This window comes from Protomyctophum bolini (genome assembly GCF_963924005.1).
Source record: "Protomyctophum bolini genome assembly, chromosome: 5".
Lineage (NCBI taxonomy): Eukaryota > Metazoa > Chordata > Actinopteri > Myctophiformes > Myctophidae > Protomyctophum > Protomyctophum bolini.
In genome coordinates this window covers 3,936,544-3,963,918 of record NC_137866.1, presented here as the reverse complement: position 1 = coordinate 3,963,918, position 27,375 = coordinate 3,936,544, and the positions used below count along the sequence as shown (strand labels likewise).

At 43.0% G+C, this 27,375-nt stretch overlaps 1 protein-coding gene and 1 long non-coding RNA gene across 2 annotated transcripts in view; both read left to right on the top strand.

The window, feature by feature from the left end:
- Positions 1 to 27,375, top strand: part of LOC308316196 — a 224,131-nt gene that overhangs the window by 47,520 nt on the left and 149,236 nt on the right. The gene's annotated exons all lie outside the window — the stretch shown is intronic.
- LOC308315909 (glycosyltransferase family 92 protein F13G3.3-like) lies at positions 72 to 25,519 on the top strand (the record flags this gene model as incomplete). The annotated part of the gene is made up of 7 exons (XM_080764176.1): positions 72 to 104; positions 3,346 to 3,430; positions 3,521 to 3,827; positions 6,819 to 7,149; positions 8,315 to 8,490; positions 8,886 to 9,127; positions 25,485 to 25,519. 7 exons carry the CDS (start codon positions 72 to 74, stop codon positions 25,517 to 25,519), a joined length of 1,209 nt encoding a protein of 402 aa, XP_080620302.1.

Here is a 27,375-nt window from a genome sequence, read left to right as displayed (position 1 = left end):
TGATTTGTCTTTGTAGATTCTGTTCCGACACAAGGTGGGACAGGGTGGTACCACTGGGATGCCCTGTCGGAATGGGGGACTCAGGAGGGCCACTGAAGACCAGGGCAAGTGAGGCCGTTTAGTGTTTGGTTGGTCAGCTGCATGAGGTAGGGGGATCACCGCACCTGTAGCCACGCCTGTCATTATATCTGTCCTGGCTTTGCAGGGTTGGAGAGAGAGCATTTTTTGCTAGTTTTTGTGTGTTGATTAATTGTGAATTGTAATTCACTTCTCAGTTTTGTCCTCTTGGTTTTCTGTCTGAATTGGTTGGTCCATCATTTTGTTGTCAGTATACGTATACGTATCTTGTGAGAGCTTCATGTGTGGGAGCTGTTGTTTAAAATCGGTAATGGCAGGAGTAGTCTTCACCGCAGGCTGGTGCAGCGTGTTGTATTCTGTCAGGCTGTAGAATAGATGGTTGGGAGGTGTAGATTTAAGCAATATTACACGGGAGGGTGTGGGTTAACGTGATTATTGCCACGACAGGGATGCGGTCAGGAACGAGACGAAGTCGAGTTCCGGAAGCATCACTGAAGTGGGTGTATGGTTTGTGCAGATCTCTGTTTGCCTTGTGGGAGACTGGACACTGCTGTGTCAAAGCAGCTTTAGATGGTGCAACGTCATGCCAGTGTGGTAGTTTTATATGCTGCGGGGTTATATATATATATATATATAGGTTGTGCTCTATTTTGTATTAGTTATTGGTTTGCTGTTTGCATATAAATTGGGGGGGGGGGAATGAAACAACTTCAGTGCACTGTGCCTTTCTTTGAGAAGATATTGATGGTAAAACTGCAATACTTTCATTGTATATTTTCAGAAACACATTTCATTCACATTCTTGATGCAGTATAGTATGACATGGTATAGTATAGTATAGTATAACATGGGGGCTCGTGATTTGAACTCGGATTGGTTGTGACGTTAACAGGTAAAGTAACTAACTTCCTGTTTTGTTTGGAGGTGTAGATTGGCAAATTAGTCGTGGTATTTGGTGTTAGGAGGAGCTGCACGGTAGTTAAAGTGTTTTGGTTGTATTTGTTTGGTTAATTAGTTTGGTTATATATAAGGTATTTGGTTTGATTCTGGTCATTTCATGTGTATTGCTATAGTGTTAGGCCCTCATTTATCAATCGAGTATCAATAGTTTCCTGAATCCATGGTAACATGAAAAAGAAAGTTTCTCCCGTGCCTTGCTGCTGCCCGCCTCACCCCCCTCTCTCATACACACGCACAGAGGCGCAGCACGCACACGCAACTTGCAAGCTGCCCAACTAACTGTTAAATAAATAAAGAACGAACACCTGCATGAATTAAATAAAGTTGTAGGCCTACCCTGTCTGTTTCTCCTCTCGCTTCGCTTCCCTTATTGCTGCCCGCCTCACGGTCCTCACCCCCCGCACGCACATATCGCAATTTGCAAGCAACTTTCACTGTGTGTTGTTAGTTGTATATTAAATTATTAAAGTATTTTTAATTTAATATACAACAAGATATATTAGTGAACGAAAACCTGAACCTGAACCATAATTAAATAACAAATAGGCACACACATGAACGGTGACACGCTGCTGTTTTGCAGGTGCTCCTCCTGTCCTGTCCTGTCTGTCTGTCTCTCTCTATCACTGTGGTCCGTCCGTGACCAACTGACCATGCACGTTCGACAGTCTATTTAGATTGCCTCGCAGTCGCTGCAGTGGCTGCAGGACTGTCAACTGTCAATTATATTAATCTGCAGCCAAAATATATGGTACTGGTGGTGGTGGGCTGACTGGCTGGGTTAGCCTATACCTATCGCCGATGCGGTTCCCATGCACTTGCGCTGGGCTGGCACGGCACATTTGACATTCCAGTGACACGTCAGGTTTATTAAACGAGGAGGAGATTGCATATACCGTAACTCCAGAAAGACACTGTTGGCCTGCTGTAGATTACAGTATATAGGCTACCCATGCATGTTGGGACTCTCCGCAGCTGCATTGCACTATAGGCTACTTTCCAACGTCATGGAAATATTCCAGCACAGACAGGCCAAATCCGCATGTATGCGCTCATGCAAAACACTGTTTAAATGGCTTAAATCAAGCACGATTTTAATTGTAAAGTTGGAAAGCTCCTACAAATTTCATATGACACAAAGACACATCTTGTAGGTCTATTCCTTTTTCTTTTCTTTTCTTTTTTTTTTTTTTTTACATGTGTAGCCCATATACATACAGTTTTATATTAACATTTTAGGAGTGAATACATATCTTTCATGCCTTTGGCAGCCTCTCAGCTGGTCAAACAATGCTGCTCCGCCGTTCTACGACAGAAAAACAAGCGTAAGCAAGCTGCCGACCAGACGTGGGATTTGAACGTTGTCAAGTTCAATTTCAAGCTTTGCCGGAAATGGTAAATGTCGAAAATGCCGGCAATTTCGGCGTGCACCCATATTTTGGCGTACGCACGGTTGATAAATGAGGGCCTTAGTGAAGTTAGGATGGGTGTGACAGGTGTGTTTTGTCTGAGGCTTGGTGGTCCCTGTGTAGGATTAATGGTGTTTCCCCCTGTGGGACTGATCGCTGTATTATTTGTTTTATTTGTTGATTTGTTGATTTGTCTGGGCCAGCAGTATCAGGGGGGGGGGGGGGGGGGAGAGCAGCATCTCTTTGCACCATTCAACACCCCACACTACACCCACCACACATCCACTCACTGACACTACTGATTAACACACTCCACCGACTTAGTACTGTAGTATTGTTTGATTCATATTAAGTTGTTTATATTGTAAATAAATATTGGTTTGTACACTTTTAAACAGCCGTGTGTCTTCCTCCTTTGTTATGGCCCAAGAGCCAGGCCATAACAATATGTACTGTTATGTGTATGTATTGTGATGGCCCGTGAAGCTGCAGTGCCTCAGGGAAGCAACGTTTCCAAAAGTGGTATCAAGGAAGTCACCTTGATGATGGCTCATTCTCTTGCCAGGAAGATATAGCTTTTAGAAGAGGGCGTAAAACTGTTGGACGCAGCGCTACACCTAAATGTTTGCTTGGTTGTAATGTAACATTTGCAGTGACATGCTTTTATGTATCATCAGGTACCCTCAGTCCTCCTGTCTACGTACAGTATAATCAAAGATTGTGGAGGAGCTACATTGCTGCTGCTTACGGCCGGATGATGAATACCGTTAAGCAAAAACTTCGGTGGGTCTACCTTGCAGCTTTCTTAATTACTTCAGCTGGTATAACATGGTACTATATAACGGACCCTGCAGTTCTACACGGACTCATCCCGGCCCCGCGTCCTGTGACTGTCCAGCATGCGTGTCCCTCCCGGCCTTCTACGCAGACCATCACCCCGCTCAGCAACACCAAGCACCTGCTGATTTCGGCCTACATGGACCGTAGGGTAGGCGGTTGGGATCTGCGCATCATCGGTGTATTCAGGATCGATTCCATCGTGCCCCTCCTCTGTGTTTTCTGCTGTGGTGCAGGCCACGTCGTCTACGGCACTCAGGCTAACATCGCGCCGCACCCCGAGACTTTTGGTTTCCCCTTCGTGACTACGGACGTCATGTGTCGGATCCCTGCGGGCTGTAGGGCGACCCACGTCACCCTGTCGATTGACCAACGCGGCGCAGAGGCGCACCATGAGCACACCCTCCTCCTCCCCATAGGTAACCTGGAGAGCAGCGGGACAGAGGAGAGAAAGCCACAGTTTAACTTCACGGTCTGCATCTCCACCCTGTTCGGAAACTACAACAATGTGCTTCAGTTCACACAGACACTGGAGACGTACAGGTCAGCCCCATTTAACAGCTTAAAGATGGAGTAGCGTGATTTTTTTCATGTGTTTATGAGGTGACAGTATACTTCATTAGGCCCTTTGGTGTGGTTGTTACTGTATGTCATGTGTTTATGAGGTGACAGTACTTCATTAGAGCCCTTTGGTGTGGTTGTTACTGTATGTCATGTGTTTATGAGGTGACAGTACTTCATTAGAGCCCTTGTGGTTGTTATGTGCAATGATGTCTTCCCTTGGTTTCTTCCTGGAGGTTGAAACCTTGACAGTCGAACGTGGCAATGAAAAAAAAACGGTGATCCCCTGCCATAACCCCTCCCCCTTTATCATACAACTACAGCTGTGGGTGCGGCTTCAGTTCAGATGGATCACCACCTATTCACAAGAATCACAACCCACCAGGCAAACCATGCATACTTAATGAACTGTTGGGGGGTCACAGGGGTGACCACAGAAAAACCACATTTTAACAAATACTGTACACTTATAATAATATAATAATAATACCTCATAATCATGTTTTAGGGTGGAAAGAAATCATGGCACTCCATCTTTAAACCATGGCAAGCAGTGTTAAAGGAGAATTCCATGCTCGAATGCTTTCTTATCTTTCTTACCTTTCTTTGTAGTTGTTACGTCCCCACCAAAGAGGTCCAGGTGTTTTTTTGTGCAAAAACTCCTTATTGGCTATTATCCCTACCATAAGCCCTCAATGAATTGCATTGCATTGAATGGGAATTGAATGGGGCTATGGGGTGTTATGCTAGTTCGCTTATTTCCATCGAAAGAAGTAGTAAAGTGTGCCACTTGGGATATTATTTACATTATGAAGAGAGGATATATACAAAGAAATTATAATTTTGAGTGATGGAAATAAGCGTATTAGCACAACACCCCATAGCCCCATTCAATTCCCATTCAATTCAATGCAATTAATGTAGGGCTTATGGTAGGGGAAATAGCCAATATAGGAGCTTTTGCTCAAAATAACACCTGGACCTCTTTGGTGGGGACGTAACTACAAAGAAAGGTAAGAAAGTATTTTAGTATGGAATTCTCCTTTAAAATTATGTTTTTATGTGGTCAAATTGGCCGAGCGGCATCTTCGTGACGCTAAGGTGTGCCTGCAGCTCTGACTCCGTCTCTCTATCAGGGGTGGGCAACTGGCGGCCCGGGGGCCACATGCGGCCCCCACCTTCACTTAATGCGGCCCTCAGGTTAATGTCAGAATAATGATATAATATTGGTTTCAGCTTGTTTACAATTCCACACCATGCAAACATGACCCGCTTTATTTACTTCAGTTTAAAATGAGTAGCTCAATGCTTCAACACACGTATAATTAAAGGCATTTGAAATGACATGAAAATGTAAATTCTCAGGATTCCAATTAAAAAATATCAAAAAGTTCAAGATTTAAATTCGAACATAGCAAAAATAGCCGATCTACAAGCTCAAAACGTGCCGCAGCGTGACGCGTTTTGAGCTTGTAGATCGGCTATTTTTGCCACGACAGCAATATATGGCCCTATAGGAGGCATTGTGGAAATATAGTGGCCCGCCTCTCCATCGTCAAAGTTGCACCACCCCTGCTCTAATTAATCAGGCTCATTTGCTGCAGGTGCGTCTAGTTTCTGCCGGCGGATCCTGTCGGGAGCTGCCTACGTATAAGCCCTTTTTAAAACTAGCTCCTCGCCACTCGCCCTACACACTTCCACTCGGTTTGAGCATAGATATATAAATCATAGAGACGGCACTGGGATTCACCTCCCATCCAGTGCCATCTCTATGATTTATATATCTATGCTCAAACCGAGTGGAAGTGTGTAGGGCGAGTGGTGAGGAGCTATAGTTTCAAAAATGGCCTATGTCTGTTCCAGGCTATGATGTCACTGAAGTGGTGTATTTCCACTGGGCCTTTTAATTGCCTCAAAGGATTTCAGCCTTCAGGAAGAAACCCAAAATACACGTGGGTCTATTTATTAGAGTAATGTTAACTCCATAGACACATCTTTAAAATACATGTGGGTCTATTTATTAGAGTAATGTTAACTCCATAGACACATCTTTAAAATACATGTGGGTCTATTTATTAGAGTAATGTTAACTCCATAGACACATCTTTAAAATACATGTGGGTCTATTTATTACAGTAATGTTAACTCCATAGACACATCTTTAAAATACATGTGGGTCTATTTATTAGAGTAACGTTAACTCCATAGACACATCTTTAAAATACATGTGGGTCTATTTATTAGAGTAATGTTAACTCCATAGACACATCTTTAAAATACATGTGGGTCTATTTATTAGAGTAATGTTAACTCCATAGACACATCTTTAAAATACATGTGGGTCTATTTATTAGAGTAATGTTAACTCCATAGACACATCTTTAAAATACATGTGGGTCTATTTATTAGAGTAATGTTAACTCCATAGACACATCTTTAAAATACATGTGGGTCTATTTATTAGAGTAATGTTAACTCCATAGACACATCTTTAAAATACATGTGGGTCTATTTATTAGAGTAATGTTAACTCCATAGACACATCTTTAAAATACATGTGGGTCTATTTATTAGAGTAATGTTAACTCCATAGACACATCTTTAAAATACATGTGGGTCTATTTATTAGAGTAATGTTAACTCCATAGACACATCTTTAACCCTATATACTTGATCCTTCTTTTCCACCAAATCACTTCCCTGAAAATTGACAATCTACAAGATCAAGCTTGTGGATCTGCTATTTTGTTTTGTTTAGCGAATGTTCACCTATGAGGACGACATACATGCCCAGAATTCTGTTGGTTAAATAATAAATAGCCTACTGGTTTTCATAAGCTGCTGGTTGCGTGATGCATTTGTGTGTATGAAAAACAAAACATAAAATCAGTGCTGACAGAGTTGCTTTGTGTTTGTTTCGGGGCACCTCTCTCGTGATGACCATCATGGCGACTGGCCTTAATACCACCACAGACTGCTGGGCGTGGACCGAGTGGTGGTCTACAACACCAGCTGTGGTCCAGACCTGAACGTCTTGCTGCACAGTTACAGTCAGGAGGGTTTGGTAGAGATGGTTCCCTGGCCTATAGACAAGCACCTCCAACCGTCCTGGGGATGGCTACGATCAAAGAGCCCAGGCGACCTGCATTATTTCGGCCAGATGACCACGCTCAACGAGTGCATCTACAGATACATGGACCGCTCTCGCTACGTCTCGTTGAACGACATCGATGAGATCATCATGCCATATCGTCAGGACAGCCTTGTGTCTCTGATGGACGAGCTCCAACAGCAGCAACCCAAGGTAGGTGGCCTCACTACGGTACGTGGTACGGTACGGTACGGTACGATACGGTACGGTACGTGATGAGTCTGTCCTACTATCACTATGGATGTGTGTACGGTACGTGATGAGTCTCTATGCTACTGTCCTACTATCACTATGGATGTGTGTATGGTACGTGCATGAGTCTCCATAGCTACTGTCCTACTATCAAACTAACTCAACTCTGTCAGTCCGTCCTCCTCCATTTCTCCCGAATGGTCCGACCAGTATTGTCACCACACCAATTTTTAAGACACACCTGAGGAAAACACGTCACATTTTATCGTTGTGCGTGTGTCGAATGTGAAGTCGGTGGTCAAACGGTTCTGGAGTTACGTGCATTACACACACGCAGACAGAGACGTGCATTACACACACGCAGACAGAGACGTGCATTACACACACGCAGACAGAGACGTGCATCACACACACGCAGACAGAGACGTGCATTACACACACGCAGACAGAGACGTGCATCACACACACGCAGACAGAGACGTGCATCACACACACACGCAGACAGAGACGTGCATTACACACACACGCAGACAGAGACGTGCATTACACACACACGCAGACAGAGATGTGCATTACACACACACGCAGACAGAGACGTGCATTACACACACACGCAGACAGAGACGTGCATTACACACACGCAGACAGACGTGCATTACACACACGCAGACAGAGACGTGCATTACACACACACACGCAGACAGAGACGTGCATTACACACACACGCAGACAGAGACGTGGCGCATTTATAGACCTGGGCGCGGCCATTACTGAGGTGTAATCCATGGAGAAGGTGCTCCGTAGGCCAGGTGTGGCTAATCAGTGCTGCTGTGCTTAATGGTACACCTCAGTAATGGCCGCACCCAGGCAACCCTCTGTGGATTTGTCTATAGTGGGATATTTATCTGTGGAGCAGGAACAAAATGGGGGGGGGTCACCAGTAAAATATTATAAAATATTATTATTTCCCATACACTGCCCTGTGTATGGGAGTGGCAGTCGCGGACATAATAATAATGTCCACATTTAGATATAATTTCTACTTCTATATTTGCTCTTCCATTCCATTCATCTCCATGAATCTTCCATCCTATCCTATCTTCCATCCTATCCTTCCATGCTATAGGCTGGGGTGTTCCTCATTGAGAATCACATCTTTCCAAAGCACCACTTCGAGCCCAGTGCAAAGTTCCACCTGCCCCAGTGGGAAGGGGTGCCAGGAATAAATATTCTGGAGCACATCTATAGAGAGGAGCCGGACCGAACCCAGTACCACCCACACAAGATGATAGTTCAGCCAAGGTACAGTATATGATACAGTAGATGATAGTTCAGCCAAGGTACAGTATACAGTATATGCGGCCAATTACTCCATCTGTGAGCCTCATCTTCATCTTCTTTGAGACTACAATAGATAGATGTACAGTCAACTCCAAAGTTAAGACTGCTCCAAGTCAATAAAATGTGGTGACACAACACCTACTGTACATGCAAGTTCTGTACTGCCATTAAACTCTCGACAAAAAGGTTTGGCATGAGAATATTTCAAATAGAATGACTGTACATTACATTACAGCCAAAATATAGGCGGAAAAGCAAAATGTATTCAATCCGCATAATCGATAACAACATGAGCAGTATCGGCTGTGGCCGGCTAACGGTCTGTCTAATGTCTTTTGTATGTGTGCATAACGCAGGATGGTGGAGCAGACCTCGGTACACGACGTGCTCAAGAACTTCGGCAGTAGATTCAAGGTCCCTCCGGAGGTGTGCCGGATCATTCACGTCCGGGTCGCTCTACGGCGCAGCTTGACCTTAGAGCAGCTACACGTTGACACCCGGCTGTGGGACTTCCACGAGCAGCTGATCCCCAGAGTGGACGAGGCCCTGCGGCGAATAGGGATGCTGAGGACCAAGGAGTCCCTCAATAAAAGCTCTCGTAGCCTGTAGCTTTTATTGAGAGAAAAGGAAGGAACCTTCCTTTTCCCTCAATGAAGTTGCCTGCCTGTTGTTCCTGCCTGTCGACTACAAAACAATACTACAACATGACGTAACGGTATCATCCGCTCCCGACAGGATCATATACCCTAAATTAAATGGTGCCCAGGCTAGGTATTTTGCTCTGTGGCAGTGTCCACTGTCCAGCAAAACAGAGTCTTCTTTGTGCCACAACAACTGAGAGCACGGGAGGGAGGCCTCCATAAATGTTTAGTGGGATGGTCCCTCCGTGAAAGGTTCTGGACACGAATGAGGAGTCTTGTGGATGAAGAAATCCGCATCACTAGTTCCACGATTCCGTGCATTTCGTCCTGGATTCATAACCCTAACCTGTCCCTAACCCTATACTTTTCCCTAATATTTTTATACTTGAAACCCTGATACGAATACAAGCTCACAACGTGTCGATGTACGTAGATAGTAGTTTAGGTAGTTTTTGTAAATTCACAAAGCATCAAAAGTAGCAGATCTGCAAGCTCTAAACGCGACGCTTATAATGTTTTTCATTTTAATCCTTAAAATAGAAAATAAACAGTTTTGGACAAAGGAGGTTTCCACCCGACAGAGACGATTATAAATATAAATATAAATGTCTGATTTTAGCTGTACATACTCCTTCTGCACCTTAAATTGTAATTGTCATGTTTGTATGTTGTACTAAAAGGAACATATACTATATTACTACGTAAGCTACTTCTCAGGGATTTGGGTACAATACAGCCTATGTATCATGTCAATCTTTTCATGTCATGTGAAAGCAGGGAATCATAGCTTCAAATGGACATTATTGATATGGCTATAATAGAGTAATGTCTTACAGAAAACAGCGAGTTGAGAAAACAGGCTTGAAAGGTCCCTAACATTACACCTAGCTACGTACATGTTTAAGCATTTGTTTCATATTATTTACATGTCAATTCCAGCTCTGACATTTATTTCGGACATGCTCTAGTATGTGAAGAGTCAGCCTGTGCTATTAACTCATTTTGGATAAACAAATAAATAATAAAACAGTTTTTTTTTTATCAATCTGTTAATAAATACTTCGATCAATCACATCGACAGGCTAGGACCTCCTCCAAGCTAAACGTTAGCTAACCTCTGATCAGTTAACTCATCCATCGCTTTTAAGAAGTGCCAAAAAGTCCCTAAGCGCCAGTCTCTATACATTTTTTTATTTTATTTTCATTTTTAATTTTTTTTTTTTTTTTTTTCCAATGTTATACCCGTCTGAAAAAGACGATAAAGGCGTCGTTGGCGCTGCTGGAGTTGCTAAAAAATCAGTCAATTCAGTCCTTGGCAGACATTGAGTTAAGCTAGGTTTTCTAACTAGCCAACCTGTCTTGTCTGGATGATGTTTGTGACCATGATCTGCTTTGTATAATTGACTAAATTGGAGTGCCTTTTCTATCTCATGTTGACCGCCTTACATTTGTGCCCCCGGTTGAACCTGAATAACTGTCGCCTGAGACTGGCCAACCTGTCTTGTCTGGATGATGTCTGTGACCATGATCTGCTATATGTATATTGACTATATTGGAGTTTTTTTGGTTGTCTTGATTTGGAGTTTGTGTTTTGTTGTGTGTTTGTGTGTTGTGTTTTAGTTTTTTGTATTTGTTACTCTGTTTTTATTTCTCAATTTACTTCTATATTTGTAAAATAAATAAATAATAATAATAATAAACAGAACATAAAAAAAAAGAAAAAAAGCTAGGTTTTCTACGCATTTCGGTGGTTTACAGGGATTTGTCCCTGTTGATCCCCCATGGATTAGACCACCCTGTGCAGGCGCAGGCTAGAACCAGCCCTGGTGTGTGTGTGTGCGTATGTGTGTGCGCGTGAATGCGTGTGTGTTCACTTTCAGTACGTAGGCTATACATATAATCCAGAGTGGACCATCTAGTTTCTAGTCAGCTATCTGGTTCCTCTCCATGCTATTTAGCGCATTAGAGAGGAACCAGAATAGCACCACCAACTGCTTGACCGCATGATTCTGTCACATTTGTAGAGAGAAGAAGCATTGGGAAGCATGCACCACGTTTCACACATATGACTTCACCTAAAGAAAGCCTACTACTGTACTGTGTCACGTAAGTTTGTGTAATGGTATTAGTATTGGTGTATGCACTGCAGTTTGTGAACATTGTCACCAGATGGCAGCATTTGCCATGAACTCTACTCTACGTCTAATCTATAGAAGGCCTTAGAACTTCAAGATGCCTCACCAGTAGGTCTGGTACTGCGTGTCCTCCTATAGTGTCCTCCTAGTGTCCTCCTAGCCCTGGCCTAGAATGTCTTACATACATTTCATGGATTCCATATAATATTACACAGGGTAAGGAAAGCAACACACATATCCTCCATTGGTGCTGCTGAGCCAAAACTGTAGAAACGGTGAACAATGAAAAGAAAAGCAGGGGCTCGCAACTCACTTTATGACGCTTACGGTCTTAAGGGTCTTTGTCAAGTAGGCTATATCATACACTTGACAAAGACCGTAAGGTCGAAACGTTGTTTGTATTATTATTTTTTTGCCTGCCCTGTCGTTAAATCAGGTTTGGAGCATCATAAAGGGTGTCACGAACTGTATTGTCATAAACTATAACCTATATATACTGTGTACTTTTATTATGTAGTGATGCCCGGCCTAGTGTTTCCTGTTCTGCCTATAGTTGAGTTTGCCTGTGTTGTCTCAACTCCCTGTGATTACTAGTTTTCTCCACCTGTGTCCTGTTAGTCTCTCCCAGCCAATCCCTGTGTTGATTGTTAGTCCTGTTCACCTGCGTCTACAGTACTTAAACCCTCAGTTCCTTTTCTTCCCTGCTTGAGTGTAGATGTTGTTATGGTGTTCTTTAAGTAGTGTTTCCAGTCCTGTGTGTATTCTATGTTTATCCTGAGTTTTTGGGTGAATAAATCCCTCTGCATTTGACCTCCTGCAGCCTTTTGACCAGTCTGTTCTGCCTTTTGGGTCCTCTATACTTCTGAGTCGCATCGTCACAAAAGTGAGTTGCGAGCCCCTGCTTTTCTTTCCATAATATTACACAGCCATAGATGGTTCTACATCAGGGATGTCAAACTCAAATACACGGTGGGCCAAAATAAAGAAATTGGTAGAAGTCAAGGGCCAGACTGTGTTTCAACACACAAATAGCAAAAAAGTAAATACATTTAAAACTGAAAATGCATTATTATTAAGCTCAGTTTCCTGTTCTATGATCCTCACAAAGCAGGACTTGTAGTATTATGGTGGTCTGTACAATATACCAGAGGGCCTGTTCTAATACTAATTAAATATCATCCCGCGGGCCAAAGATAATTCATTCACGGGCCTGATTTGGCCCCCGGGCCTCGAGTTTGACATAATGTTCTACATCTACTCTTAATTGGTTTCCTGTGTGTTCCTGCATTATGGGTCCTTATACTCTGCGTGGTATCCTGACTGGCCACAGGTCATACCGGGCATATTTCCCGGTGGGCCGCGACCGTAGGTAGGGGGCCGCCATGATTTGACAGGCAGGAAGGCAGGCCGATAGGCGGCAGGCCATTCTGCCAGTGCCATCATGATAATGTCACTGTACCTGTTATCAGTGAGTGACAAATAAACCCTCTACAAAGGGTTGTTTAGTTAGTTGTCTGTTGGTTTGTATCATTTATGTTGTTCTGTAAAAGTGGTGGTATTATTAGGGGCTTGTTTGTTTGTTTGTGTGTGCCTCGACGGAGCGGGCGGTAGCGTTTCTGCTCGCTGGTTGTGGTGGGGGGGTCTGGGCCAAATTCACACGAAAATGACCGGGCCGAATTTTTGTCCCAGTCCAGCCCTATACTGTGTCCTGCTGGAGCGACCAGGGTGCTCAACAAAGGGAAGCGTTGGGGGCAGTATACTGTGGGGAATCTCCCCTGCATAGATAGAACCTGCTGGGCCTACAGTAAATACCAAAGCTGTCAATGTGTCATCATGAGCATCGGTCAGATGGTCTTTACACTTCATTACCAGAGCTTGTAAAGTACACACGTCCCGTTGCTCATATCAGAAAAGCCCCCCCCCATCTACAGTATGCCACTTTTTTTTTAGTACTATGAAGCAATTGCTTTCACAGAGCACTGCTACGTTCTTAGTTTATACATGATTCATGGTAACTACTTTTTATATATTATGTGATGTATGCCATGCTTTTGTTTTTGCTTAATGTAAGTCGCTCTGGATCAAGAGCGTCTGCTAAATGCCTAAATTGTAGCGCTGGTCGTAGGACGGGGAATCCACAGAGAGCTCTCGATGTGATAAAAGTAATATCTCTGATCGTTAGAGAGAGAGAGAGCTATTTACAGTAGACACGTGTATTGGGGAAGTTGTTAAAAGTTGGCTCAATTAAGGAGCCTGCTAAAGATTGTCTGCATTAGAAATGCACAATAAACTTGACTGTCTCTGTAACGGACCGTAAAGTTGACGGTGTATTTAGGGCAAATACTAATATACTAGTGGTGGTTATATAGGGCATTGAAGGGCAACTGGTGGCCCGGGAGCCACATGCGGCCCCCACCATCACTTAATGCGACCTGCAGGTTAATGTCAGAATACTGAGACAAAGTATTGATTTCAGCTGCAATTACAAACATGCAAACATGACTCGCTTTAAAGGGATAGTTCAGATTTTTTAAAACTTAAGCTGTAGGCTATATAATAATTGTATGAAATACTTTCCATTAATATAGTGGTTGCAACTGAATTAATTGATTGCCGAGTCCCGTGATGGGGGTTCTGCTATGGTTTTGGGCAATATTAAGTAGTTCACAAAATTTCTATTGTTGACCTATTTCTAAAATATTAGCGCAACTTATCACATGGATATGGACACAAAAAACATATAGTTCTGTGTGATAGAGGGGTCAAAAATGAAAGAAAGTTGCGCTAATATTTATGGGTCAACAATAGAAATTACGTTAGTTTTTTGGATAATTAACTTTTACTGCGTGGGCGTGGACCCAGTGCCCCCCACAAAATGACCGGAACTACTTAATATTTCACCAAAACCAGAGCAGAACTTCCACCACGGAACTCGAGCAATCAATTAATACAGTTGCAAGCACTATATTAATGGCAACTATTTCATACAACTTAAGTTAAAAAAATCTGAACTACCGGTATCCCTTTAATTACTTCAGCCTATATACAGTATATGTATCTTAATACTATTAAATGTTATAGTCTGTTTATGTCCTCCAATGTATTTGTATTTATAAGTTCATAAAGTTAACATTATAACTAAATGCATTTGAAATTATATAAAAAGGTTACTTTTCAGGATTCCAATTCAAAAATACCGGAAAAATAATTCAGTATTTCAATTCAAATGTAGCAAAGAATAGGTGATCTACAAGCTCAAAACGCACCGCAGTGCGACGCGTTTTGAGCTTGTAGATCAGCTATTTTTGCTACATCAGAAATGTGCAATACGTGGCCCTCTAGAGTGAGTGTGGAAATATAGTGGCCCTCTGGAGTGAGTGTGGAACTATAGTGGCCCTCTAGAGTGAGTGTGGAACTATAGTGGCCCTCTAGAGTGAGTGTGGAACTATAGTGGCCCTCTGGAGTGAGTGTGGAACTATAGTGGCCCTCTGGAGTGAGGGTGGAACTATAGTGGCCCTCTAGAGTGAGTGTGGAACTATAGTGGCCCTCTAGAGTGAGTGTGGAACTATAGTGGCCCTCTGGAGTGAATGTGGAACTATAGTGGCCCTCTGGAGTGAATGTGGAACTATAGTGGCCCTCTGGAGTGAGTGTGGAACTATAGTGGCACTCTAGAGTGAGTGTGGAACTATAGTGGCCCTCTGGAGTGAGGGTGGAACTATAGTGGCCCTCTAGAGTGAGTGTGGAACTATAGTGGCCCTCTAGAGTGAGTGTGGAACTATAGTGGCCCTCTGGAGTGAGTGTGGAACTATAGTGGCCCTCTGGAGTGAGTGTGGAACTATATAGTGGCCCTCTGGAGTGAATGTGGAACTATAGTGGCCCTCTGGAGTGAATGTGGAACTATAGTGGCCCTCTGGAGTGAGGGTGGAACTATAGTGGCCCTCTGGAGTGAGTGTGGAACTATAGTGGCCCTCTAGTGAGTGTGGAACTATAGTGGCCCTCTGGAGTGAGTGTGGAACTATAGTGGCCCTCTAGAGTGAGTGTGGAACTATAGTGGCCCTCTAGTGAGTGTGGAACTATAGTGGCCCTCTGGAGTGAGTGTGGAACTATAGTGGCCCTCTAGAGTGAGTGTGGTAAATGGTAAATGGTGCATTTATATAGCGCCTTTATCCAAGGCGCTTTACATAGATTGTGCATTACATTCACCCATTCATACACCGATGGCAGCGGAAACCATGCAAGGCACCAACTAGCACATCGGGAGCAATTAGGGGTTCAGTGTCTTGCTCAAGGACACTTCGACAGTAACTCTGGGGGAGCCCGGGTTCGAACTGGCAACCTTACGGTTCCCATCCAGGCACTCTAATTGAAATTGGTGGGCCCATATTGTAAACGAGTGTAATGCTTCATGGTGTCGTCCACTCACAGTTTTTGTATCGAGTTGTCCTTGAAATGTACTGTAATTCTGCAAACTGTTAAGGGCATTATGCGGTCGCAGCGCCAAATCAAATGCGTTCAGATCTGAGCCACGTCTGGTCTCCTGCAGGGGAGAAGGCCAGAAGCCTGTCCTGGACCGTGTATCCAGACTTAAAAAACAAATCTGACTAACAAGGATGATTTTAAAGGAGAATTCCATACTAAAAGGCTTTCTTACCTTTTGTTGTAGTTGTTACGTCCCCCCCACCAAAGAGGTCCAGGTGTTATTTTGTGCAAAAGCTCCTTATTGGCTATTTCCCCTACCATAAGCCCTAAATGAATTGCATTGAATTGAATGGGAATTTAATGGGGCTATGGGGTGTTGTGCTAATTTGCTTATTTCCATTGCTCAAAATTATAATTTCTTTGTAATGTAAATAATATCCCAAGTGGCACACTTTACAACTTTCTTTCGATGGAAATAAGCGAACTAGCATAACACCCCGTAGCCCCATTCAATTCCCATTCAATGCAATGCAATTCATTGAGGTGGGGTAGGGAAAATAGCCAATAAGGAGTTTTTGCACAAAAAAACACCTGGACCTCTTTGGTGGGGACGTAACAACTACAAAGAAAGGTAAGAAAGATAAGAAAGCATTCTAGCATGGAATTCTCCTTTAATAATTACAATTGCAACCAGAAGTTTATAGGCTTATTGTATACTTTGTCACTTGCATAAATACTGTAATGAACAATATATATATTCTCATTATAGACAAGAACGGGACCACTTGACCCCATGGGAATCACCTGTAGTCGTGTCCGTCATCCCACCCACACTCGGCCAACGCTGGAATGCGGAGGTAGGCCTACCATTGTCTCTCCAACTTGTAATTGACATGTCCGCTAAAACTCTTAAGAAAAATCGAAGAACGACTGACATAGAAACATAGCTTTTTCAGAAAACCGTCAGGATGTAGAAGACATTTTTAGAATCTGATCTCAGGTCAAATTAATACATAATAATACACTATATTTCTGATCATATACTGTAAAGCCACTGAATGATATGCCAGCTAGCTGTCCCGCTGTGCCGGGGCTGGAGCTTGTGTGGTATATCTGGAAATCACAATTCACAATAATATAGCTTAAATAACGGTTCTAAGTTGTCTCTCAGTTGAGCAAACATGTCAGGACACAGAGTCCTTTATAGCAGTCTAGGAAATATACTTCACTTGCTTATTGTGTTTGTTTTTTAAAGTGTATAGGCTAGTTGATTCAAAGAATGTGTTGGCAGTAGACAGACAGACAGACACCTTAACCCATTCTGACCGGGCACCCATTTTGGTGTCGGCATCATGTTATGCTTTACCTATTGAAAAATAGCAGATCTACAAGCTCATATCGCGCCACCGAGTGGCGCGATACGAGCTTGTAGGTCTGCTATTTTTGAAAAATTCGAAGAACGACTGACATTTTTAGAATCTGATCTCAGGTCAGAATGGGTTCATCAGACCAGTGTGTGTCCAGTGGAAACCTCGTATGAATCTGATCTCAGGTCAGAATGGGTTAAGGCTTATACAAACAACCTATAGTACGCCACAGGGACACCTTGAGAGGATGTCAGTTTTCCCTGACGCTATTCTGAGACGCCTACGACAGCAAACAAACACGGCTCCGTTATTATGACACTATCTGTTGACAAAACAACATGCGGTATCCGGGGGGGGGGGGGGGGGGGGGATTACTTTTCCTGTGCTACATTTCCAAAGCCCTGCCTGGTGTGAAAAAGCTCCGAGGAATGCCCTTTGCCACCCTGTTACCCCCATGATAGGAATAGCTGGATCGGAATGGCAGTGGGTATATAGGGCCTCGATCATACCACACAATTATCTGAATTAACACCAGCCTTAACAGGCCTTGCATTGGAGGGACCGGCCTCCGGGGCACAGCATTGTGTAGAGTAGACGCCATTTTGGATTTATCGCAGGCTAGGGGAAAAGAGCATGGGGGGGGGGGGGGGGCAGTGGCGTGCACAGTAGGGGCAGTGGCGTGCACAGTAGGGGTGATTTTAAAATCGATACAGTAACTATTTAGCAAAAACATGAAATCTGTGTGAAACATGTGGATAGACCAGGTTTTTTAAGGGAAACATGTGGATATAAAATAAACAATGATTCTCTGGCAAATACATGGACATTATATTTGAACACATTATGGACAAACCTGCACCTCGATATGAACACATACAGAGAACACACACATTTATCAAACCGAGTGAAATTAAACCCGGAATCCTTTTTATTTTTTTCTTAAAATTGCTAAATACAAGATACAATTATTTGCATTGCAAATCATTTCAATACTGATTATTTGCATTTAAAAACGGCACGATGCCATACATACAAAGACAAACTCGATTTTTGTTGATGCAGTTACTATATCGGTACACCCCTAGTGCACGGACATTTTAAGGGGCAGGTGGTGCTCAAGTGAAAAAAGGACACCTTGTGCGTCGCGTGGAGATTTTGGGGCGTACATAATATATTTTAAGCTTTTTAATGGAGAATTGATGGATCACTATATGGACCACATATACTGTACAATGGGGTGCAGTACAGTACTTGGTTCAGACTATGTCATTGGTCCCAACTAGTGACGGGAGATTCATCGGCCGATTTGAGTTGTTTTTAGATTAATCGACGTCGGTTTGATTAATCAATTAGACCGATTCATTAATGGGTCCGATTAATCGGTCTGTCTTTAGCACTGCCAGTGCACATTAGGGTAGCCCCACCCGTCCCCCTATTTAAGTCTCGTCTGAAAACCCACCTTCATACAGAGTATTTTTTAACTACTTAATTAGCCAGTTGTACATTACATGCTTGCTATTGTTTTGTGTGCCATTATAATTTTGTTACTGCGTGTTTCTTGGTTGGCGACGCGTTGTGCGCTTGTAGATCGGCTATTTACAGCAAGTGTAAAAAACAGTCCTAATGCCCACCAAAATACATTTTAGTCGACTAAATCAACTGTCGACTAAAATCTCATGACATTTTAGTCGACTGAAACTAGACTAACACCAACACATTCCAGGTGACAAAAATGTGACTAAAACTAAATGAAAACTATTCAAAAGACTGACTAAAACTAAAATCAAAATTAAACAACACTGATCTGTGCACGCCCCTGCAGGGGGGAGGGAGAGAGAGAGGAGAGAGAGAGAGAGAGAGAGAGAGAGAGAGAGAGAGAGAGAGAGAGAGAGAGAGAGAGAGAGAGAGAGAGAGAGAGAGAGAGAGAGAGAGAGACTCTGAGATCTCGGAGATCAATGCCACATGCTCTGTAATATGACACTGGTGTGACTTCCCTGCACCGCCACCATTGTTTGATATTTGCCTTGGCAGCAGGGGGCAAACTGCAGCATGTCGTAAAAAAACAGAAACATGCATGCTGAACATGTCTTTCATTATAGCTCGTCCGTACGGTGCATATTAACCTGCTCAGTCAACGTCGTACAATAGCTTGGCTCTAGTCTCGCACGAAGCACCTGTGCATTTCTCACAGCTCAATTTGTCATTTATTGCCACACCATGAAGGTTTAATGGTGGCGGTGATGAGATACCAGCTAGCAGTACTCTCAAGTAACCGTAAGGAAGTGGCATTCTGTGCTGCATTGTTACCAGTGTTGGAATGTAAAGACAATACAGTTATGGAAAAAGGTTAGATTGTTATGTTTTGCTTTGACTTTTCTTTTTGTCCCCTCCCATATACCAGTAACGGGTAATTATAATGAAGTCAGAATTAGTCATAATTCATTGAGGATACACATTTAACCAGAAAGGCTACTTATTTGGTAACTAAGAAGTTACTCTTGGCAAAGAGTGATGAGTAAAGTAACGATATTACTTTTGAAAAGCGCCTTTTGCTATATATAAATGCACCGCTTAAGCATTTAAAAGTATAATGATGAGTAATGAGCCCGACACTGATTAATTATTATACAGATGAATAAATTAATTTGGAAGAAGGACAAACCTTGAAGCTGCAGCAGCACACAGACTGACATGTCAGGCGACATGCCTGACATAGATGACATAGAACAGCAGCGAGAATAATGGCCGGCCGCTAACAGACCTTTGCCAACTGCCTCGACCACAAATCATATCGGCGTGTCCCAACGTGAAGGCCTGCACTAATAGCTGACATTATACACACAGACCGTTGTGTCAGGAAGGCCATGAGTGTTATGACCTCCCACCATCTCCTTGAACTCCTGCCATCTGGAAGGAGGTTCAAGAGCCTATATAGGAGGAAGCACCAGCAGGCTGTCCAACAGGCGAATTAGCGACGCGATGCGAATAAGCCATCTGAAAATGCGAAATATTGCATGTTGCAGTTCGCCTGCGAATCTCTGCAAAATAAATACGACACCAGAGCGAACAAATAAAGAGCGAAAACGGTCGCATTTTCGCACATTCGCCACTGATGTGGAAGCTTGCATGGGCTTCAATTGTTTTCTTTTTTAAATGCGAATTATTCGCACGAATATATCGCGTCGCCAATTCGCCAGTGTGTAAATGACCTTTACTCTCCTCAAACCATCGGGACACTGAACACTCGCCACATACTGCCCCCCAAGGCCAACATCCTGAGAGATGAACTGCAGCACTTTATACACACATGCACTTTGAATGCATCAGCACTTTCTCCTGCCAATGTTGTCTGCTCCTTTTACCTTTTTTAATGGTTTTTTAAAAGGCTTTGCCTCTTTTTAATGTGTCTTATTGTTTTTAAATGTGAGCCGTGGAGAACGGTATTTTGCTCCACTGTATGCCCAGTGTATTGTAATGCGGGAACATTTGCAACCTATGCCCTGCTGCTACTACAGTGTTTTGTCCACAGCCTATTGTGTGTGTAGTTACTAAGCCTAGATGTGTTCTGATTGGGTCTCAGCCTCAGGGGGTTCTTGGTAGGTTATGTTCAGCCCGCCAGTTTAGTGTGTTATGTTCCGGTTTTCAATGTGTATATGGACGTCTGAGTGATTCCTCCTCCGTCTCTGCCCGAGAATTATGGCGCCAAAGACTATATGCACAGTGTGAGTTTACCTACCCGACATTATTTGTGCCAAGTTCTGTCTGTCAACTATATGCTGAACGTGAAGTAAACATCTGTAGTAAATCCATATCCGGGAAACCTTGTTGTGGCATCATTCACTCGCCTCCAATCCGCCACATATTAAGTCCACAACAGTATTGTGGAAGTGACATTTGTCATTTGTTAAACCTCTGGCTTGTATCCACATGGTTTTATGGGCCCAGCTATTGTCACGCTCCGCGACATGTGTTATGTTTTCTAGTGCACCTTGTTCTTGGTTTTGGTTTTAGTTTTCTCTGGCGTTCCTGTGATTTTGAAGTATTGTGTGTTCATGGTTCCCTATAGTTCCAGCTTGAGTTTTACCTTCCCCTTGTGTGCTTTTATTTTGTAGTTTGTTCCCCAGCTAGCCTATCCCAGTGTTGATGATCAGTTGGGTCCACCTTGTGTCCTGTTATCCCTGCCTGTACATATATATCCCTGTTCTTTCAGTTCCTTTGAGTCCGATTGTAATTTAAGTTGCTGTGTGTTCTGTTCCTTGAGAGTTTATTGGAAAATAAAACTCTGATGCTTTTGAGCTCTTCTGCATCTATCTGCCTTTCTGTCCGCACTTGGGTCCTATAATCCTCGTGCCTCACACACACACTGTGACTAAGAAGACATGGCACCAATTACTCATATCATTCACATACTGTACATGACTATTCTAAACGTGTAAGACCGCCAGGATGCATGGCTGGACATCACCAGAGAGAGGAGAGGTCTCACTGATCCCTGGGCCAAGATAAGAGCCTTTCATTTAAACACATTTCAACACTGACAACTGACCGGGACAGGAGAGCTGCTGCTGGACCCGTCTGGTTCCCGCATGGATTGCTATGCTGTTGCTGATCTAGCCAGATCTCATTTCTATAATTAGGCAAAAATGACCATATAATAAGACATTTGGGTTGGGTAAGAGAGGCCTTATGTTATAGACCCTCAGTTTGGCATAGTGTGCAGAAAGGACGTATATTTATAACATCCAGTGAGGTGACTCTCAGCTCTCACAGGGTTTAGGTTTAGGTTTATTTATTTAGCATGTAATACAAAAAATAGACAATAACATATCAAATAACAAAAATACAATGCAAGGAAGGGAAGAAGCCAGCTGGCTTATTTGGAATCCTTTCCTGTATGGAAGAGGTCATTAGTTTAAACAGATTAAAAGTTCATTAGGAACAATACAAAAGTCTACAAGTTGGCAATAAAGAAATAAAAACACAGACTGCACAAAAAAGGGAAATAAACAATACGACAAACACACAAAAGAAAATATAACACGTCAAAGTAAAACATGTAATCTAGGGGGAGTCGTATAGCATGTTATGCCTCAAAATGTGTGCCCCACTCAGTGTTGATTTCGTTGACTAAAAAACTAAGACGAAAAATGTTCGTCGACTACCTTTTTCCACTGACGAAAACTAAATGGAAACTAGATGAAAGAGAAAATTGTGTCGGACCCCTCCCATATGTACTATATACCCTGAGTATCGGCTAATGCCATCAGGTAGGAGGTATACGAGGTCCATGCGTGCAAATATAATAGGTATTAGGTACAAGCATTCCTTTGTCCCTCTGTCAGTCAATCACACTCCTCAACAGAGTCCTTGCAGAGGGCAGACAGGGTAGGGGTCGAAGGTTATATGAGGTGATGTTCTTCCTCTTTTGCACTATAGGTATGTTGGTGTGTGGTTTTTTAATGTTGTACGGGTCACTGTGTGCCTTTGTTGTCTTGTGTATTGTTTTTTAGTGTATTGTAGTGTATCTGTATGCTGCAGGGCGGGTCCTTGGGGTCCAAGACAAATTTCTCCCTTGGCCCGGGAGACAAAATAAAGAAACATTGAACCTTGACTAAAACTATAAGACTAAATATACTGAACATTTCGTTGACAAATAAAAACTACTAGAATAAAATGTTAGGAATGGGCAAGAGATCCAGTAGAAGTCATTTTACACTTGGTTGCATGCTGAAAACAGCCCGATATACAAGCTCACAATGCGTCGCAGCGTGACACGTTGTGAGCTTGTAGATCTGATATTTTCAGCAAGTGTAAAACAGTTACATATATATATGTTTAGTCGACTAATACATTTTAGTCAACTAAATCAACTGTAGATTTAGTCGACTAAATCTTTTTGATATTTAGTCGACTAAAACTAGACTATATAACACTAAGACGTTCCAATAAAAGTAAACTATTTCAAGAGACTAAAACTCAAATAAAACTGTGCTGCCAAAAACAACACTGGCCCCACTGTATACTGTATACGACCGAAAATAGCAGATCTGCAAGCTCATAGAAACACGTGGCATCTGCAGCAGCGCAGCTTGTACATGGGCTGTGTTTGGCCTTCGACACCCCGCAACGCCAGGAGCTTCAGAGCTCAAACCATATATCAGCCGGCCTGTCTTCACCCAGACTCTGTCAAAACCCAGCACTGCTGTGAGGCTAATTCCTCCTCGCTGCAGCGCTCACATTATAACCTTTCTATATTAACCCATTCTGGGCGGGGACCCCTTCTTGGTGGTTCTGTTCTATACTTTATAGCTATTGAAAAAAATAGCAGATCTACAAGCTCATAGCGCGCCACCGAGTGGCGCGCTACGAGCTTGTAGGTCTGCTATTTTTTTTTTTTTAAGTCGTGAAAATGTGGCGCAAGTCTTTGAATATATATATATTTCAGAGCGAACATTTTTTAACTAAAATATTTGCTTCTGGGGCGGGGGTGGGGGGGGGTCCCTGAAAACTACATATTTTGAGATGGGGGGGTCCCCGTGGCCCAATGGAGATATGTCTGGGGGTCCTTGACGTGAAAAAGGTTGAGCACCACTGACATATAGAAAACATGGGTTTTTCAGAATCTTTTTAGGATTTAGAAGCCTTTTTTTTTTTTTAATCGACCTCAGTCCAGAATGGGTTAAGGCCCGTTGCATTGCTCTGTCTTGTTCGACCAGTCGGGCCGGTATGGAGTATACGTGTCCCCAGTATGGAGTACGTGTCCCCTGCGATGTGACTCCAGAAATCCATCCGGCCCGCCGCGCCAGGAGCCACTGGAAGTATTCTGTCGTACACCGCGTGCCTCGCAGTGCTGAACGCTATACTGCGTATTGTGAGCTTTTAAAGAGACAATTGCACAGCCAACCCACGGCAGCAGTTAATATCTCTGCTGCATGTACACAGTTAATACCTCTGCTCATGTACACAGTTAATACCTCTGCTCATGTACACAGTTAATACCTCTGCTCATGTACACGGTTAATACCTTCTGCTCATGTACACAGTTAATACCTCTGCTCATGTACACAGTTAATACCTCTGCTCATGTACACAGTTAATACCTCTCATGTACACAGTTAATACCTCTGCTCATGTACACAATTAATACCTCTGCTCATGTACACAGTTAATACCTCTGCTCATGTACACAGTTAATACCTCTGCTCATGTACACAGTTAATACCTCTGCTCATGTACACAGTTAATACCTCTGCTCATGTACACAGTTAATACCTCTGCTCATGTACACAGTTAATACCTCTGCTCATGTACACAGTTAATACCTCTGCTCATGTACACAGTTAATACCTCTGCTCATGTACACAGTTAATACCTCTGCTCATGTACACAGTTAATACCTCTGCTCATGTACACAGTTAATACCTCTGCTCATGTACACAGTTAATACCTCTGCTCATGTAGGCTACACAGTTAATACCTCTGCTCATGTACACAGTTAATACCTCTGCTCATGTACACAGTTAATACCTCTGCTCATGTAGGCTACACAGTTAATACCTCTGCTCATGTACACAGTTAATACCTCTGCTCATGTACACAGTTAATACCTCTGCTCATGTACACAGTTAATACCTCTGCTCATGTACACAGTTAATACCTCTGCTCATGTACACAGTTAATACCTCTGCTCATGTACACAGTTAATACCTCTGCTCATGTACACAGTTAATACCTCTCATAAAGAGTGCATTTTTACACTCTCTGGTTTTAGTGATGAAGTTGTTTCTATAGAGCGTCGCCTGCCGTTTGTTTCTACTTTCTAATTCTTTGTTTGGCCCGAAGAATTGTGTTTGTTGTCATGATTTGTCACGACAAGAGTTGGCTTTGTCCGCGGCGTGAACGTCTTTAAATAAATACTTTCTGAGGAAAATGAACAGGGCTTTATTTTCCCGGGTCTCTCGAGGAGGCGGGACTGAGACGCTGTCTAGTCTATAGCCTTTAATTCTGGCCTTAGAATCTATGTGCCATACGTCCGCCATCCCTCATGTCATGCACTCAGACTAGATGTTCCACTTTATGCTTAATGATGGAATGTCCTGTATAACCGTCTGGAAGCCTGTGAGATCACAGGTGGATTTGAAGTTGATGAATTTGTTCGATCGGTTCCAGCTTGACAGCCAGGCTGTTGCAGCTTCCTGGTTTTCTGTTTTACTAAATTATACTACTGTCCACCTGCTGTACCCATCATGATGAAAATTATATAATAGGCCCTGTGTGTGTGTGTGTGTGTGTGTGTGTGTGTGTGTGTGTGTGTGTGTGTGTGTGTGTGTGTGCGCGCGCGTGTACACGTGTGCGCGCATGTGTAACAGACGTGATCTTGCGTTGTGTTATAGGAAGCACCATAGACCAGGATCTCAGCAGTGAGTAGGTTTATTCTGTACAGAAGACAACGAGGCAATCACTGCTCTGCTCTGACTTGTATAATATACGTTTTCCACAATATCAGTTGCGCTTCCAAAGCCAGTATATGAAATAGGAAGTGCGGTAGGTTATACGTCATTAGGTTATAGGTCATAGGTTACGTCATTGGGTTATAGGTCATAGGTTACGTCAACCGCCTGAACTCGACTTAAAGTCACAGAACATTGGATCACAATACAATATAATGCCTGGGCAAGTGGAAGCACTATTAACCCACGTTACACGTGTGTGTGTGTGTGTGTGTGTGTGTGTGTGTGTGTGTGTGTGTGTGTGTGTGTGTGTGTGTGTGTGTGTGTGTGTGTGTGTGTGTGTGTCTGTGTGTCTGTGTGTCTGTGTGTCTGTGTGCGTCTGCCACATGGCTCTCCTTTCTTCCTTTGACTCTTGCATTCCTGTCTCTGTAGTCTCTACTATAAATAAATAAAGCACAAGAAAACAGCAACAACTCGGTTGAAAGTAGTACGTGTAGTTTGAAAAGTGCACTTTAATAGTAAGATATAACGTGCGTGTGCGTGCGTGCGTGCGTGCGTGTGTGCGTGCGTGCGTGAGTGCGTGCGTGCGTGTCCTGCGTCCAAGAGCATGTGTCACTCACAGACTTGGACGCTCAAACTGCAGTTCATCACGACTTAAGAAACCAACACCCAGAATTATTATTAACAATATAGATAAATCTTTTCATCAGCAGGAGGAGGAGCCAAGTGTCTGTACTGTAGACGACACGCACATGTCTGTGAATATGTCCTGTCTGCGGAGGTCTCACTCTACGTCTGTACGTGTGTGAGTGCAATATTTCACTTTTTCCACCTAAGCCGTTCTGTACAGGAACCCCTTTTGGTGTCACAAGCATTTATGTTATACTTTAGCTATTGAAAAATAGCAGATCTACAAACTCATATAGGTCTACGAGCTTGTAGGTCTGCTATTTTTTGAAAAATCGTGAAAATATGGCGCACATTTTGTTGTATATATATTCTTTCAGAGTGAACGTTTTTAACTCAAATCTTTGCTTCTGGGGGGGGGGGGGGTCCCTGGAACAACATATTTTCATATGGGGGTCTGCGGCCATGCAATTACATTTCTGGGGTCCTTGACATGAAATATACTGAGAACCACTGACATAGAAACATGAGGTTTTTCAGAAAATTGTCATGATTTAGAAGACATTTTTTTTCAGGCCTAAATGGGTTCAAGACAAAGTCCAGTTCACCACACACACACACACACACACACACACACACACACACAAAAAGTGGTATAGCCTTATGTCACAGATGTGGTTATATTACTCAAACAGCATGCAGAGGCAGTTAGCGCGTGTGTAGGAACAGTTCAGTCATAATCTCACTGGGAACAAGTTGGCGACAGTCCAGCACAGCTGTCAGATTATGATTCCTGATAAGAGAAAACCGTCTGGAAATGCTGACACGTTTGTCATTTCTCACAGGGCTACATTTCTCAGCGTTCACACATAGCAGCACAACGCAGCAAGCCTCACACCATAAAACATGAAATACTCCCAATTGATTTGGCTATTGTGGGCGTGAGAGATATATAGAATTACATAGTCTAAAACCCTCTCTATAGCTTATAAGTTTATATAAGGCCTGTATTTTATTAGAATGACCCAACGTCACTCACAGGTCTTTCCCGAGATTGTCCTGGTTTCAACCCCGCGTGTCCTGATCGAGTCCTGGCATAATGTCTCTAAAACATTCATATGCCCCGGTTTTCAAATAGTCCTGGTTTTCAGCAATGAAACCACTTGTTTTGAGTGCTTATATACCTATATAGATTTGCATCATGTTC